Source organism: Lineus longissimus, chromosome 3 (assembly GCF_910592395.1).
Source record: "Lineus longissimus chromosome 3, tnLinLong1.2, whole genome shotgun sequence".
NCBI lineage: Eukaryota > Metazoa > Nemertea > Pilidiophora > Heteronemertea > Lineidae > Lineus > Lineus longissimus.
Window position 1 is genome coordinate 27,581,370 of NC_088310.1, and position 13,478 is coordinate 27,594,847.

General features: G+C 40.5%; 1 protein-coding gene across 4 annotated transcripts in view; it reads left to right on the plus strand.

Moving 5' to 3' along the window:
* The first annotated feature begins 447 nt into the window (after positions 1–447).
* The window catches only part of LOC135484512 (cyclin-dependent kinase-like 1), a 30,768-nt gene continuing 17,737 nt past the window's right edge, over positions 448–13,478 (plus strand). Inside the window, exons 1-3 of one of the 4 annotated variants that reach the window (XM_064766071.1) lie at positions 448–622; positions 6,700–6,837; positions 13,049–13,223. In XM_064766071.1, the coding sequence (XP_064622141.1) occupies positions 579–622; positions 6,700–6,837; positions 13,049–13,223 (357 nt within the window). In that variant the 5' untranslated portion in view covers positions 448–578. Of the gene's footprint in view, positions 623–6,699; positions 6,838–10,031; positions 10,500–11,914; positions 12,012–13,048; positions 13,224–13,478 lie in introns of those variants that run through there. The other 3 variants (XM_064766073.1, XM_064766072.1, XM_064766074.1) reach the window with 3 other exon arrangements.

Below are 13,478 nucleotides of genomic sequence, written 5' to 3' on the forward strand. Positions count from 1 at the left end.
ATTCACCATGGTGAATCTGAGATCCTTTTCGTAAGGGAAAAGAATGACCTTGAAATATCATAATAGTTCGTAGTCATATCATTTACTTCATACGCGTTGGTTCCTATATCTAATCATTCGGAATGCGTTCTGACAGGCATACCAAGGGCCGCTATACTAACATGACAGGGTTTACTATAAGCCAACAAATATTTGAGAATCTTATTAAAGGGGCATTAGCCAATACGACCGAAACACAGTTCCCGGATCAAATTACCAAAGAATACAATATGAAATCCGAGGACAAAAATGTTTCGAATAAATTTATTTGCTTTCGTATCATTTACATTTTGTCAAAATAACGGCGTCGATCGCCAGGCAACGGGGTTCAGATGAATAGTTAGCGATATCATGACCGAGTGACGTGACTGCACGCGCCGCCTGGATGACGGACCATAGAAAAATAATGTAAATAGCATATTTCTTGTCAATAAAACTGCATGGTATGATAGTGGTGCTCTTCATTCGCGCGGATATTTCTTTTTTTATTTTCATGAGTTCATAGGATTATCACGAGGATTGTTACAATCAGAGGGAATATGTTAAATTATTTTGATCCGCGGTATGCCCCGCCGCCTCAAAGGTGAGTTACGCAGGATAGATTTAGCGCGCGAAATTTGGTTCGCTGTTGGTATGTTGAAGAGAAAGTCGTGTCAACATTAGTTCCTTGTTAGTGATCCTATATTGACGGAATTGCTAATCCTTGCGCTGCCTACTTTTGACTATCATTGGGAAGTTACCTCTCTCGAACCTTAGAGTAACCAACCTAACCTTACCTTTAGGTTTGTTACTCTATGTATAGAGGATCCATTTAAGTTCTCGGTCAACTGCAAAGCTCTTTTAGATCTTCACTGCAAAACCCTTAGCAATTTTTGCAGGAACTGCGTTAGAGAAGGCTACCAGTTACTATATACTCAAAAAGCGATACGCTCACTTAAAGAAATAAGGGCGAAAAATATTGACCTTTGCTACACCTCAGCACTGGCTAGTCAAACATTCAGTTAAAGGACATGTGAGAGATTTTGAGAGTTTTATTTTTGTTTGAAAAGATCTATTTGCTTTGTTATTGTTGAGAAGTTTGTTTGAATTGTCGCTTTCTCATAAACCAAGCCAAATATGCGTACGCATTCATGTTCCGAAACTATACATATACGCATATTCCAGACGGAAAAATTGGCTTCAGTGCGGTCCCGGTCCCGAGTCTTGCTGGCAAATACGATTTTCTTCTACACCACAAACTATTCAACCTGCCCTAGGTATCCTGCATGGGTTGTGTGGCCAAGCCTTCCTCCGTCATTGCCTGCCTTGAAGCAGTTGGACTGGCTTACCTATGTTGCAGACGACTAGAGATGTATAAATAATCCTCCTCGGCTTCATATTCGTTGCTATAGTCGTACAACATATTCCCCTCGCTCTTCAAGGTGAGCAAGAACGTTAGGCAGAGCAAACTAAACGAAGCTTTTTACAAATGCAACGGGAATGTGTTTAAGACATCCAGAAAGTGGAATACAATTAAAACATGTCTCTTACAATGTAGTTTTTCTTGCTTCAGAAAGAACGCCTACCGATGAGAAAAAGCAAACGAAGTAATGTTTTACGTGGTGGTAAAAAGAAATCATCTATTGCTGGTGCAGTAGTTGAATAAATGTGGCAGTGTCTTTTCGTCTTATTCCTAGCCTCATTGTGTCAGGAAATCCATTTGTTTTGACTTTGCAACAGCAACGGAAGGTCGGAAGACACCTTCCTTATATGGATCATCTACAAGTTTCCAATCGGATGTCCAAAATAATAGTTTAGAAAGTTTATTTTGACAAGCTTGGACTAAACATTGACCTATACGTGGCTTACCAGCCATTTGATAGACTGAATGGAGTGTTGAAGCAACGGTAAAATAACTATTCATCTTTAATAATGGAGAGCAACTTAAAATTTATGAATTATGAGGTTTGATTGCAAGGACCGTACAAAATAAATGAAAAGTTAAACCTGGGGTTACTGAAGGTTCACTGGACCGTGGAACATTTGGGACACTTTCTATTTGATGAAGTCCAGTGGACGTGCTCAACTCCCGTATTCTATGAGAATGTCTTCATAACAAGTTTGATAATGGCATTGTTGACTGCTTAGTGCTGTCAGGTCTCTGGTCGGCCTTCTCAACAGATGGGTGGACATATCTTCCTCACCAGAATATGACGAGGACAGTGTAAATAGTCATTGAGGGCAGTTTCGAGTGTCTCTCATAATTTATTGGCCTACAGTTCTGAATTATGGATTGGTCGCCAAGCACGTACGATCAACCATGGGGAAGTATAGCTCCAACATTGATATGCATTGCTTAGTTACCGAAATTTGCATAAAATAAACATTGACCTGAATAAATTTAGACCAAAATTTATGAATTTTGAGAAAAACTATCTGAAATTTATAGTCTTATCCATGATGCTAAATAGTGGTAGTCATCTTGGAACAGTATTATGACGTCCGTCAAAAAAGCATTGCTCCATGCCCTTCCTGTGTCAGAGGATGATTTTGACCCATCAGAAATCAGTCGTGGTTCCAAAATATGCAGTTTTGGATGGACGCCCCTAACGAGCTCGTTTACTAGTCCTTGGAAGGGCCCTTGGCATAAACACAGTGCTCGATTGTTCTCTGTTCATAGTGGTCTGGCAGATACGTCATCACATCCACTGCATCAGATGGCGGTAGGGATCCATTAGAAATCAACCGGTTTTGGCTATTTTACTGTTTTCATAAAACATCTATTTCTCGGAAGGGAGGCAGTCATTTACAGTTAAATCACTATGACAATGATGACAGTGTGGAAAACGAAACACACCATGTTTGGGGCGGAAAGGATCACTCTTTTGATGAAATCACGTCAAGATATCACATCTGCAACAACGAACTCCTTGAATTATCAGCATCGACATTTTGCCCTAAAACTTTCAGGCAAGGGGTGATTTCTTTAATTCGCTTTGATTCTATCACTGACTAAACTATTATATATTGGTTTCTGTATAATTGGAACCGGGTCATATTTTGGACCATCTAACTTCTTCAGCCACCATTTCAACCAGGGCGTTCTGACAACTGAAAAATCTGCAGATACACAGAGTAGATACAGTTAGTATATACTCGATAGTGTGGCTGTATACCTAGTGGTATTACCTTTCATTACCTCCAGCACCTTTGAACAGACAGAACAGCAACAAAGCGTATGCTGTAGTGATGTAGCGATGTGCTGCGAAAGCTCCATTTACCTGACGTTTATAACATCACAAACCGATTCCCCTAAGGCGAAATAGGTTTTCTATTTATTGAAAAATACATATCATATGTGATTCATATGTTTATTTCTGAAACATTATTTTACTGTTTGATAACATATAAATATGTTATCAATTGCGTAAAATATCTCAGCTATATCAACATAAATTTGTCTTGATATGGCTGAGATATTTTACAATTGGCTGAGATATTTTACGCAATTGTTTTCAGTTGTTTTCAAGATGGGATTTTCTTGTCAAAGAATTCAATAATGATCGGCTTTTCGAGAGTATACCATGACCAAAAAGATGGAAACACAAAATATTACAAACTCTATATAGAATAATATTAGGGGATGTCACAGAAAATAAGACTGTCGTAGTAGCGAGGGTTGTTGGCCTCAATTTAAGGCAAAGATGTCCACTTTATCCGACATATAACATGGTAGGAACCGATTTATTAATATCAGCTTATTAGTCATAGTTATAATTTTGTGGTAAATTCTTTCTTCGTGACCCAACCAGGTTAAACTGTATCCCTTGCCCGAGAGAACGACAATTAATCCCATATGTCTATTTGCGAAAAAAGATAACGGTCGTAATCACAAAATAACGGCATAATATTGACATATTATTGCGTAATACCTTAATGTATATATAATTCGATTTGCCGAAACGATTTCAAAATCCCCTGAACTCAAACAATAATCTGACAGATGATTTTGTTGAATTAAATATCCTTTGTTTATGCACATAAAATGTTCTTAAATCGGAGTAAAATATCACATTGCCAAGTGCTTGAAAAATGTTTTGCATATTTCAGTGGTTTGTACTGAAATCGATGGACGTACATTGGACTTATGCCGAAGTCGAGGGGTTTACACCAATGAGGACATTTTAGTCAAATGCGGAAAACTGCACGTTAAAAGAATATGCAATAAAAACAATGGAAAGTAGTGAATATACGATCGGATCGCACAGCGCATCCTGACATAACCAGTGGTTTTCAATCTAATTTTGTATATGTAAGATTAAAAAACGCCTGATCTCAGGATGGCACAGCGTTGCACCCGCGTAACGTCCACATTTGAGACAGCAATAGCAGACGAGGCATAGTGACATATGCATATATTTCACAATTGAACTGGGGGGGGGGGGGCTCAAGGTGGCCTAACAGACTGCTCCCGATTCGCCACCTTTTCACCTTAGTGTAAAGATTTTGTTTGTCGTCGAAAAAGGAGAAGAAGTGCTGAACAAATATCTAGACGAAAAGGCACTGAGGAGAAGCTTGCCTATACTTCAAATCAGTATCAAATTGCGGGCCAGTTTTTTTACTCTTCTGGACATTTTCAGTTCAATTTCGTGACGAGGACTAACCCAAAGTCGTGATGAAGAAAATAACTCACTCTGCATAGCCATATGGTGTAATCGGCCCAACGGATCTCCTCTCTACTAACCTTTCACATCAAGCCGTAAATTGCCTTCAGGGACACAATCGGGATATTCATGGCACCAAAACGATGATAATCTCCGATAGAAAAGAGACAGGGCAATGATAATGAAAGCCTTTCTCCAGGGAGAGAATCAGACAGATACTAGAACCCGCTGGGTCACCAATTGCATTATTCCCAGTAACCGTCGCACCGCACCCCCTGATGCGAATATTGCTCCAACAAATTTTCATCTTGATAGGGGGTGCGCAGGCCATGCTGAAATTAGCTCCGTTTTAAGTACCCGTACGAAAGACGGTGCTATATGCCACCATGGTGTCTAAATTAATGATAGGGTGACATAAATGTCAACACAATTCCTTTTTTGTGCACAGGATGTATTTTTGCCTGATTGACCTGTTTTAATGACATAGTCAATCATGACAGGCCAGGTTGTCACTAACACTAAATTCTATCCGTGGTACGCAGAAAACATATTAACCGGTGTGGTCGGATAGCGTGCCACAGACTGGCAATTGGACGTAAAGCCCAGAATTCGGGATCCATGGAACATTTTGCAAATTGTACTTATTTTACGATCGCTGAGATAATGTTTCCATTGGTTCTCTGTTCTAGAACTTGGAAAGCACTGCTCGTTCCAAAAGTCGTCTGCACCAAAAGACGACCCTAAAAATGAGATAATCTCACGGCAAGATATATACCGTCATATTCGTCGACTGCCATGGAGTGAAGACCAGTACCTCCACATGCCGCCTCGTCAAGACCGAACAGAAAAAAGCAATGCGCCCATCGTGGGGTCGAACCCACGTCCCTGGGATTTAGAGACACATGCTCTACCGACTGAGCTAGCCTGGCAGATCAGGTAGCGCGAAGCGAAAACGTTGTATTTTGTATGGCTAAGAATTATTTTGCAATTGGACATCAGCAACTGCTTATTGCAATTGCCATTTCCCTTGTAACAACGCAGTGTACCAATTCACTGTAATTATATAATCTGCTCTCAATATTTGTTGTGGGTGTATTTTGGGTTGTTCCCCCAAGACTTCCTCGGGGAACTGTAGGTCGATGGTTCTTATATAGGAGTCGCACAAGTGAATCATCTCTGAGCACGTTTAGAATTTGAACAATTTCGTAGTATTCAATGAACTATCACCGTGGAACTACCAGTTGAATATTTCAAATAATTATACATGTATACCATGATTGTAAAGGTTAAAATCGCCAGCTTCTTTTCGCTATGTACATGTGGATGTCCTGTCTGTGTGCCTTAAACTTCGTTTGTTGTGGAGATATTTTGTGATGGGCAGTAGAGACAGTTCTTATTTACCACACGTGACCACGTACGCCCAACTTAGTAATGGTATGTTATTGTTTGTTGGTTATGTTATTGCAACTTTAATCATATCATTAATCCGTTCGGACCAATCTGATCAATTCTTAATGGAGAATTAAAGGGGAGAAAAGCTTTCGTTTAATCTCACCAACACCACGTTAAAAAACCAGTGTAAATTTCACACAAAGTAATCTTATCCTATTTGCACACACAGATAAGGTTTTAAGAATATCTTTTCTTCATTTATTTCCAGTTTTCACGACCTTCTAGGAAAGGCCTTATGACAATCCTAGGCTTAACATTTCCTCACGGCTTTCACTAATGCCTGGGGATGAACCATAGTAATGGCAAGCGCACAATATTGTAACAAAGAAAAATGCCATGGTGACCGGTCTGATTATATTTACCAAGGTCAAGGTTACTCCCATTGTTTGCTCACCTCCTAAGCCTGTGATCAGTTGGAATGGTAGAAGCGTACGACATGGAAGATTCGCCTTAAAGCTTAACTGAAACAAGTTGAATATCTGTATATATAGAGAGAGCCAAATCACTGGTCTGTAAAACTAACCCAGTCTTGTTGTCGTTAATGGAAATCTATATTCATCTTCAGGCATCCTTGGCGAGGTGATAATCACAGATACGAGGAGTTAAAATTCCCGCCATGTAATCACAGACAGGAAGACTTCAAATTCCCGCCATGTAATTTGAATGCGAGTATGACATCAAGTGGCGGGCCAAGGCACCACAAGTAGGTGTGGCATGGAGTCCCTTTGCATCCAAAGTTTTGCTAACAGTTTGACAGTTTTAAATTCAGTCATATTTTGATTGCATGATATTCATAACTGCGTGATTAACAATTTTCATCTCCATTGTATTCGTAGATTTCCCAGCATGCCAATCAAATGTTTCAGTGTCATTGGTGTTATTCTCAATTCCACCCGCCCATTTTCAGGAAGCGAAATTGACCGAAATGACGCCTTGGGATTGGCTCAATTCTGATATCTGCGCCGGTGTGCAGAATTTCAAACTTTTGATTGGATCCTCGTCTTTCGGCAGTCTTTGAATTGTTGAAATGAGATATTCTGCACGTATACCTGACTCCGTTTTATCCCAACAGTATGTTTACCAAAGCCACTTGTCAGTGTAGGAATAGTTTCCCTAGGTTTTACAGCTGTTCTTCTTTCTCCTTCCCGAATTGACTGCATTATGTTGCTTTTGCGTGCCGTGCAGTTTGCAAGAACTGGCATTGCATGATGTCTCACTTTTTATGAAACATAATTTTCAATGTCAAGTAACGCGCAAAACAAAATGATAACAAGTTGATATTGTCAGATAGTGACCGAACAAAGTGACTATTTGTCATCAAAACACCTTCTTGTCATCGCTATAATGAAAAACCCAAATCCAACAGTACTTCAGGCATAAAAACACTTTCTTTTCGAATCAAAATATCGCCTGCCCAGCCTTGGAGCAGACGACAACCGTCCCTGCAGCATTTAAACAAGTACGAGCTCAATCATTGCAGAATTGTTGTGATTGGTCGTTCATGTGTCACCCCACCCCCAAGGATGGCGTCTGCAACAATACATCACGTGATGGCTACATCAAATATAGCAAGGGTAGGGTAAACTCAAATGCTTTTACAAGTCTGCCATGGTTTCAAGATATATTCTTAAATATGATTTGATTGAGATGTTCTTGTCGAATGAAACGTCGATCTGAGGAGATGGCTTTTGGCGTTGTCCAACCGGAAGCAACAAAACAAGCTGCTTCACCGAAATAGTGTTGACGGATCAACCAATGACGCGGCTGCAGGGTGAAGGGATTGAATGGTTACCTTCAACGTTAAAGTTGCCCTGACTTAATTTGTTTAAGTTCATACATTTTGATCATGCCCATTGAATTGCATTGTGTGTCTTCGAACGCGAAATGGCATAAGCATTCAAATCTCATTGATTTGTCATCAAATGAACCTTTGTCCACGGAAAGTATGGAAGAGATCACGTTTGTTAGCATAAATAAAAGGCGTTCAATGTTCAATTTTATAAAAAGCCGGTGGCATGTAGATATGGCGCGCAATGTTAAGACCTGACCCAACACATGTATGGTAGATAATCTTTGACAGTGATGAAATTGAAGAAAGCGAACCGTTTATTTAGCGCATGAATTTCAATAGACGGGGTCACTGGTGTGAAAAGGTTAACCAAAAGGCACATGAAAATAAGAGCTCAATAGCCCCCCCACTCGACTGACAAACACCCCCCCGTCCAAAGGTTCACTGATTCATCTTGAACACCTTTAAAGCTTATCCGTGTGGGAACAGCTACAGACAAAAATCCAAATCAAGGTACTCGCTCCCAGTGCGTTATTTCTCTATCAAACGAGGCCTGCCCTCGACCATCTGCAGTAATGGAGCCTCACTATATATGCTTTGATCGATTGATATGTTTTAGAAAACGACCTTCCCATCATCTCTGATCTATCGTGTTCACTTTCTAATCAATTCCGAAATGATTGTTTACGATCTGAGAATTCGTTCCTCGCTTCATGTATCCGCTACCCAGAGCGAGGTTACGCCTTCGGGCATCATGGCGGCCACGTATACCTGTCGTCAAGGTAACATGTAGCCTGAATCCCATTATTATTTTCTAGGCCTAGGTTTCTGGCCTTGCATACAGAAGCGATGTGATTGTATACAAGTATATCCCTTGAATCAATACACTTGTTAATTCTGTACAAGGTGCATCTGTGTATGGCCTATCCGTTGACATCAATGCGGCTATCATATCGTTTTAATTTCTTTTGGATCAGCACCTGTGAGTGCCCCGCCATTTCCCACGATGGACCATTGGTGAGTGAGTTTAATTATGATAATCAGCTGAAAGTCTATCAGCTGACGATTGCATCGACTTCGAAAATACTCTTACAGTAAAAGTATAGAATAGGACAGGCAAATGAAAACACCACCCGCAAGTACAGTGACGAAGGTTTTGCATTGCAGAAGAAATGTAATCATTCAGTAACAACTCGATTTCAGCAGATTGCTTTTTATCAAATCCAGACTCTGTAAACGAATTGGCCTGCTTTCTGTGCACAACGCTATTGAAAACGCTTTCGGTCTCCACAAACTCGATAAGTACATGTAGTTAATTAGACCAGATTTCATTTGTCGCTCCTCTGAACTCACTTTGTCGGCCTTTAGGACTGAATTATTTTCGCTTCAGTTCGAATTCAGTTCCTTTTCAATATATTCGTTTGAAAAGGTTCAACATGGCACACAGTTGATTTCGAATCATGTCACCCGCGAACCACCGATGTATCGTAACCTTTGGTAGCTGACCATCCGCATTACCGACTGGCATTGGTGATTTGTGATCATTCTTCGTCAATATCAGGCAAAATACAATAATTTCTCGAGTTATTAGGCGCTGAACGCCATCACCTGCAAAATGAAGTATATATGTATGTAGCTTCATTTTCTTCTTCTTCTTCTTCATCTCAGTCTTTGCCAACACTCTGGAAACAACCTTTTTCCTGCGACACCAGTAACGTTACAAGGTTCTTTTGTCATACTTCTCAATCTTTGCCATCTTCTTGCGACACCATGCAGTAACGTTACAAGGTTCTTTTTCATTACGCTTCTTCGTCTTTGCCATTATATACTCTGGAGATAACGTTAGTTACTTCTTCCCATGCTTTAGAATACGATAGAGGACGCTTTACCACGTCAGCAGCACGTATGATCAGAGCTTTATTCCAATGCTTTGACCATTTTTGTTTCAAAGCTTTAACGTCAGGTGGAGTAGAATCTGCTGATAATTGAAAACAGCATTCAAAATGATCTATATAGGATATTGATCAGCACGGCTGTCAGTCATAAATCGTCCTTGAATTGATTGAGGGCAAACCAAGGTGTGATTTCTGTCCAGATATTCAGGACAACCATGAAGTCGATTTGGCCTGAAAGCTTAAAATGAAATATCATCCCAGGTGAGTCAGCCGAGAATGAAGGTCAGCGCCCAGTGAACGAATGAGATTTACCCATTTTCACGGATGGCTTCAAAAGAACAAACTTAACAGTTCGACGCTTCGACTCAAAGTGTGCTCCAACTGAATTACAATAAATGCGAATATAGAAATACTTTTGCCAAGGCAGTGAAAAGTGAGCGTTGGTTTATACGCACGTCATAGTTCTATGCCTATTTGGTACCGAATAGGCCAGCAGTTTGTGAGTTATCGTATCGCCAGGAATTCGAAAAGAATGATGAGTCTTGGTTAACAACGCTTTCGCGATTGGGAAATTGGAGAGAAAGAATTCTTAGCTGTGTTGAACAACTTGAACATGAAGATGCCAGATGCCAGATGCCAGATGCCAGATGCATACAACCCGATTGGCCATGTCGATCGAAGGTAAGCTGGTCTATTATTTAATTGTTAAGGAAATCGCCGCCCCCGCCACTCGAAATCAAGAAATGTAGACAACTCGGCTTCTCCCTTCGCTCTGAGAAAATGCCAACACACATCCTTCGAGGCTGGGCCATCTTACCCCGACCCGATACATAGTACGGCAAGTCCAAAATTCCCGCCTTCACAGGCAGAACTCTCTGAGAGTTTTTGAGTAATCCTAAACTTCATGCCAACACTCAGCACGACCGAACTTCAGTAACTAGTATACGACAGACTCTGGTATTCCAGGATGATGAGATAAGGCAGGTTTAGGCTCTCTAAATTAAAAGTGTCAGGCCTTTGGCTGGAGGGTGTTGCAAGACCCCCCCCCCCCCCCCCCACCTACAGGCGTTGGGATGATTTTCGTTCTTAAGGATGAAAGCGTCACTATATCACCAGAGCAGAATTTGATTTGAGTTTTTTTGGTGAATTCGTCCGAGATATCGTTTCATTTCAAGATTCGACTCGTACCGATTTACGGTTCGACCATCAGGGGGCGCTTTGCGAAAACACAGAATCCTCAGACTTACCCATTTGTAGTGATGATTGCGAGTCACTCACACTGACCTAAAGATCCATTTTTGGACGATTTAGGATCAATCGTATCACTATACACCCGGGTGATATTCGTATTCACTAGACTATCTGTATATAATTACTAGACCAGGCTGGAGGGAAGTTCCCTTTAGCTCATTCCGTACGGATGACCATAAACCAGAGCCAGAGGTCCCGAGGGGCGGATCCAGCTTCGCAACTTATGGGTTTCGTTTGCCTGAAACAGATGATTGTTTTCTAACACGGGGCACGCCTATACCGGGGGTTACCCTATTGACTATAAACAATTGCGCATTTGAACGATGCGGCGCAAGGATGCGGCGAACATATTTGGAGACAAAAAAAAGGTGTGATGACCAAAAATTAGGGGCGTGCGGCTGGTACGCCCCTCTTGGTCTGCGCCTGTTCAGTCCCCCGACCATTTACCGAAGATTTCACAAACTTCTTGATAAAATCAGTATAACAATTGAAACAATTATCATCCAATGCTCATGCTAGTACGCCTTCCGTGTGTACTTATATTAACAATAAAATAAAATCCTGCCAAATAAGTACAGTCATATTTGTAAACACAATCACATGTCGCTTGTTGCCATGGAAGCGACCTTTCACTAGCAATGACCACTTTACCTATGCGGGAGAACATATCGAATTAGGTCACTAAAAATATAGCTCGTACAAAAACGATACTGTCACAATCTTTTTTGAATCTATAAAAGCGACAGAGTGATTATTTACTAATTGGACTGCAAAATGAAGATCTTCTCAGCTAATTATAGCATAAAAATAACGAAAACAGAGAAAAAGAGGTGCCCCTTCGAGTGTAGTAATATTTTGCTTACAAGTAGTCCGGAAGTGTTGTCAAAATGAAAGATGTCGGAATTTTCTGAATTCATGCGATTTGGGGATTCACTTTCAGGCGTACGTATGATTAATTGTGGTGTTATCACGAAAGCTATTAATGGCAATCGCAGGAATATAGATCAATAAATGTTAACATGATGTCAAATGAGTAATCGCTATTGGAGTTAATGTCTAAATAAAGTCTTCAAATCAGGATGATATTCGTTCCCATTCTTCTATCATCCATGACCATGTGTATGTTTTGCAATGGATAAGCACAGGAGGCATTGACATGTCGTATTCATAGCCTACACATGTTGCGTAACTCACACCTGGCCCTCTGCACATATCTTATGACGAAGAAAAACATGAATTCTACTCAGAGAATCATCAATGACAATGTCAAAACCCTTGTTCGTTGTTGACCCTGGCAGAACTTCCTCGTCATTCATGCATCACTGCATTTGTCATTTTTGTGGGGAATTTGTCGGGGATTCTGCAATCAATCAACTTCAGAATCGTGTATGTTTTAGCTTAGAGTAACTTAGACTAGTTACTCTAAGGATTTAGGCGGATCTAGAAAAGGCATGAAACTTGAAAGGGCCTATTATGTATTGACAGGAAGGTGGTAGGTGAATAACATGTTTTAAAGATCACCAGGCAGATGTTGGGGTTTGGTATCTCTTTGGTGTTCTTCAAGTGGATTCTAATGATAGTGGCAACGTCGTGGTTTTTTCACGCTTCCCTCTTGTGTGATCTGTTAAATTGTGAAGGCCCAGAGTGATAATGTCTTCATTCAGTCATTCATTGTCTGTGTTTGATGCGATGGTGTAGGTTGATGCAAGCAGGTGCAATGGCAGTTGTTACCTGTACATGTTCATGTAGTACATTTGCACAAGTATCTTTTTGGAAATTGGTGAATGTTAATTTTAAAAATCATCATTCATCTAATCACAACAGAAAAGTTTCACCCTGAACAGTGCACCATAACCATAAGCTCCTTTTTTCACAGGCATTTGTAGGTTGAGTTCGGTGGGATATTGACCAACATATTGGTCTAACCCTATTACTGGCCAGGACTTTATTGACGTTTTCTCTCACGTTCTCTTTTGCAGTAGAAAAATGGACAAATATGAAAGACTTGGGAAAATTGGGGAGGGGTCATATGGGGTTGTGTTCAAATGTCGGAACAAGGATACAGGACAATTAGTGGCCATAAAGAGATTCGTGGAATCTGAGGAGGACCCTCTTATCAAGAAAATCGCCATGAGGGAAATTAGAATGTTAAAGGTGAGTCCGTTTATTCTACTCGGTCACTCATTTAAGAGAACAGTCCTGATGAGAGTAACGCGTTGCCTAGCTTTTGTATGATGCCTGAACTTTGCACATGAGGTTCAAATTAGGCCATTTCATGTGAAGTTGAAAGTGAAGTCAGTGGCACTTTTATTCCAAATACATATATAGTGAATGCCATGGTGACTTCATGCTATAAACCAGACTCCAAGGTTGCTATTTTGTAGATTTGAATGATCAGCATTTTTTGCC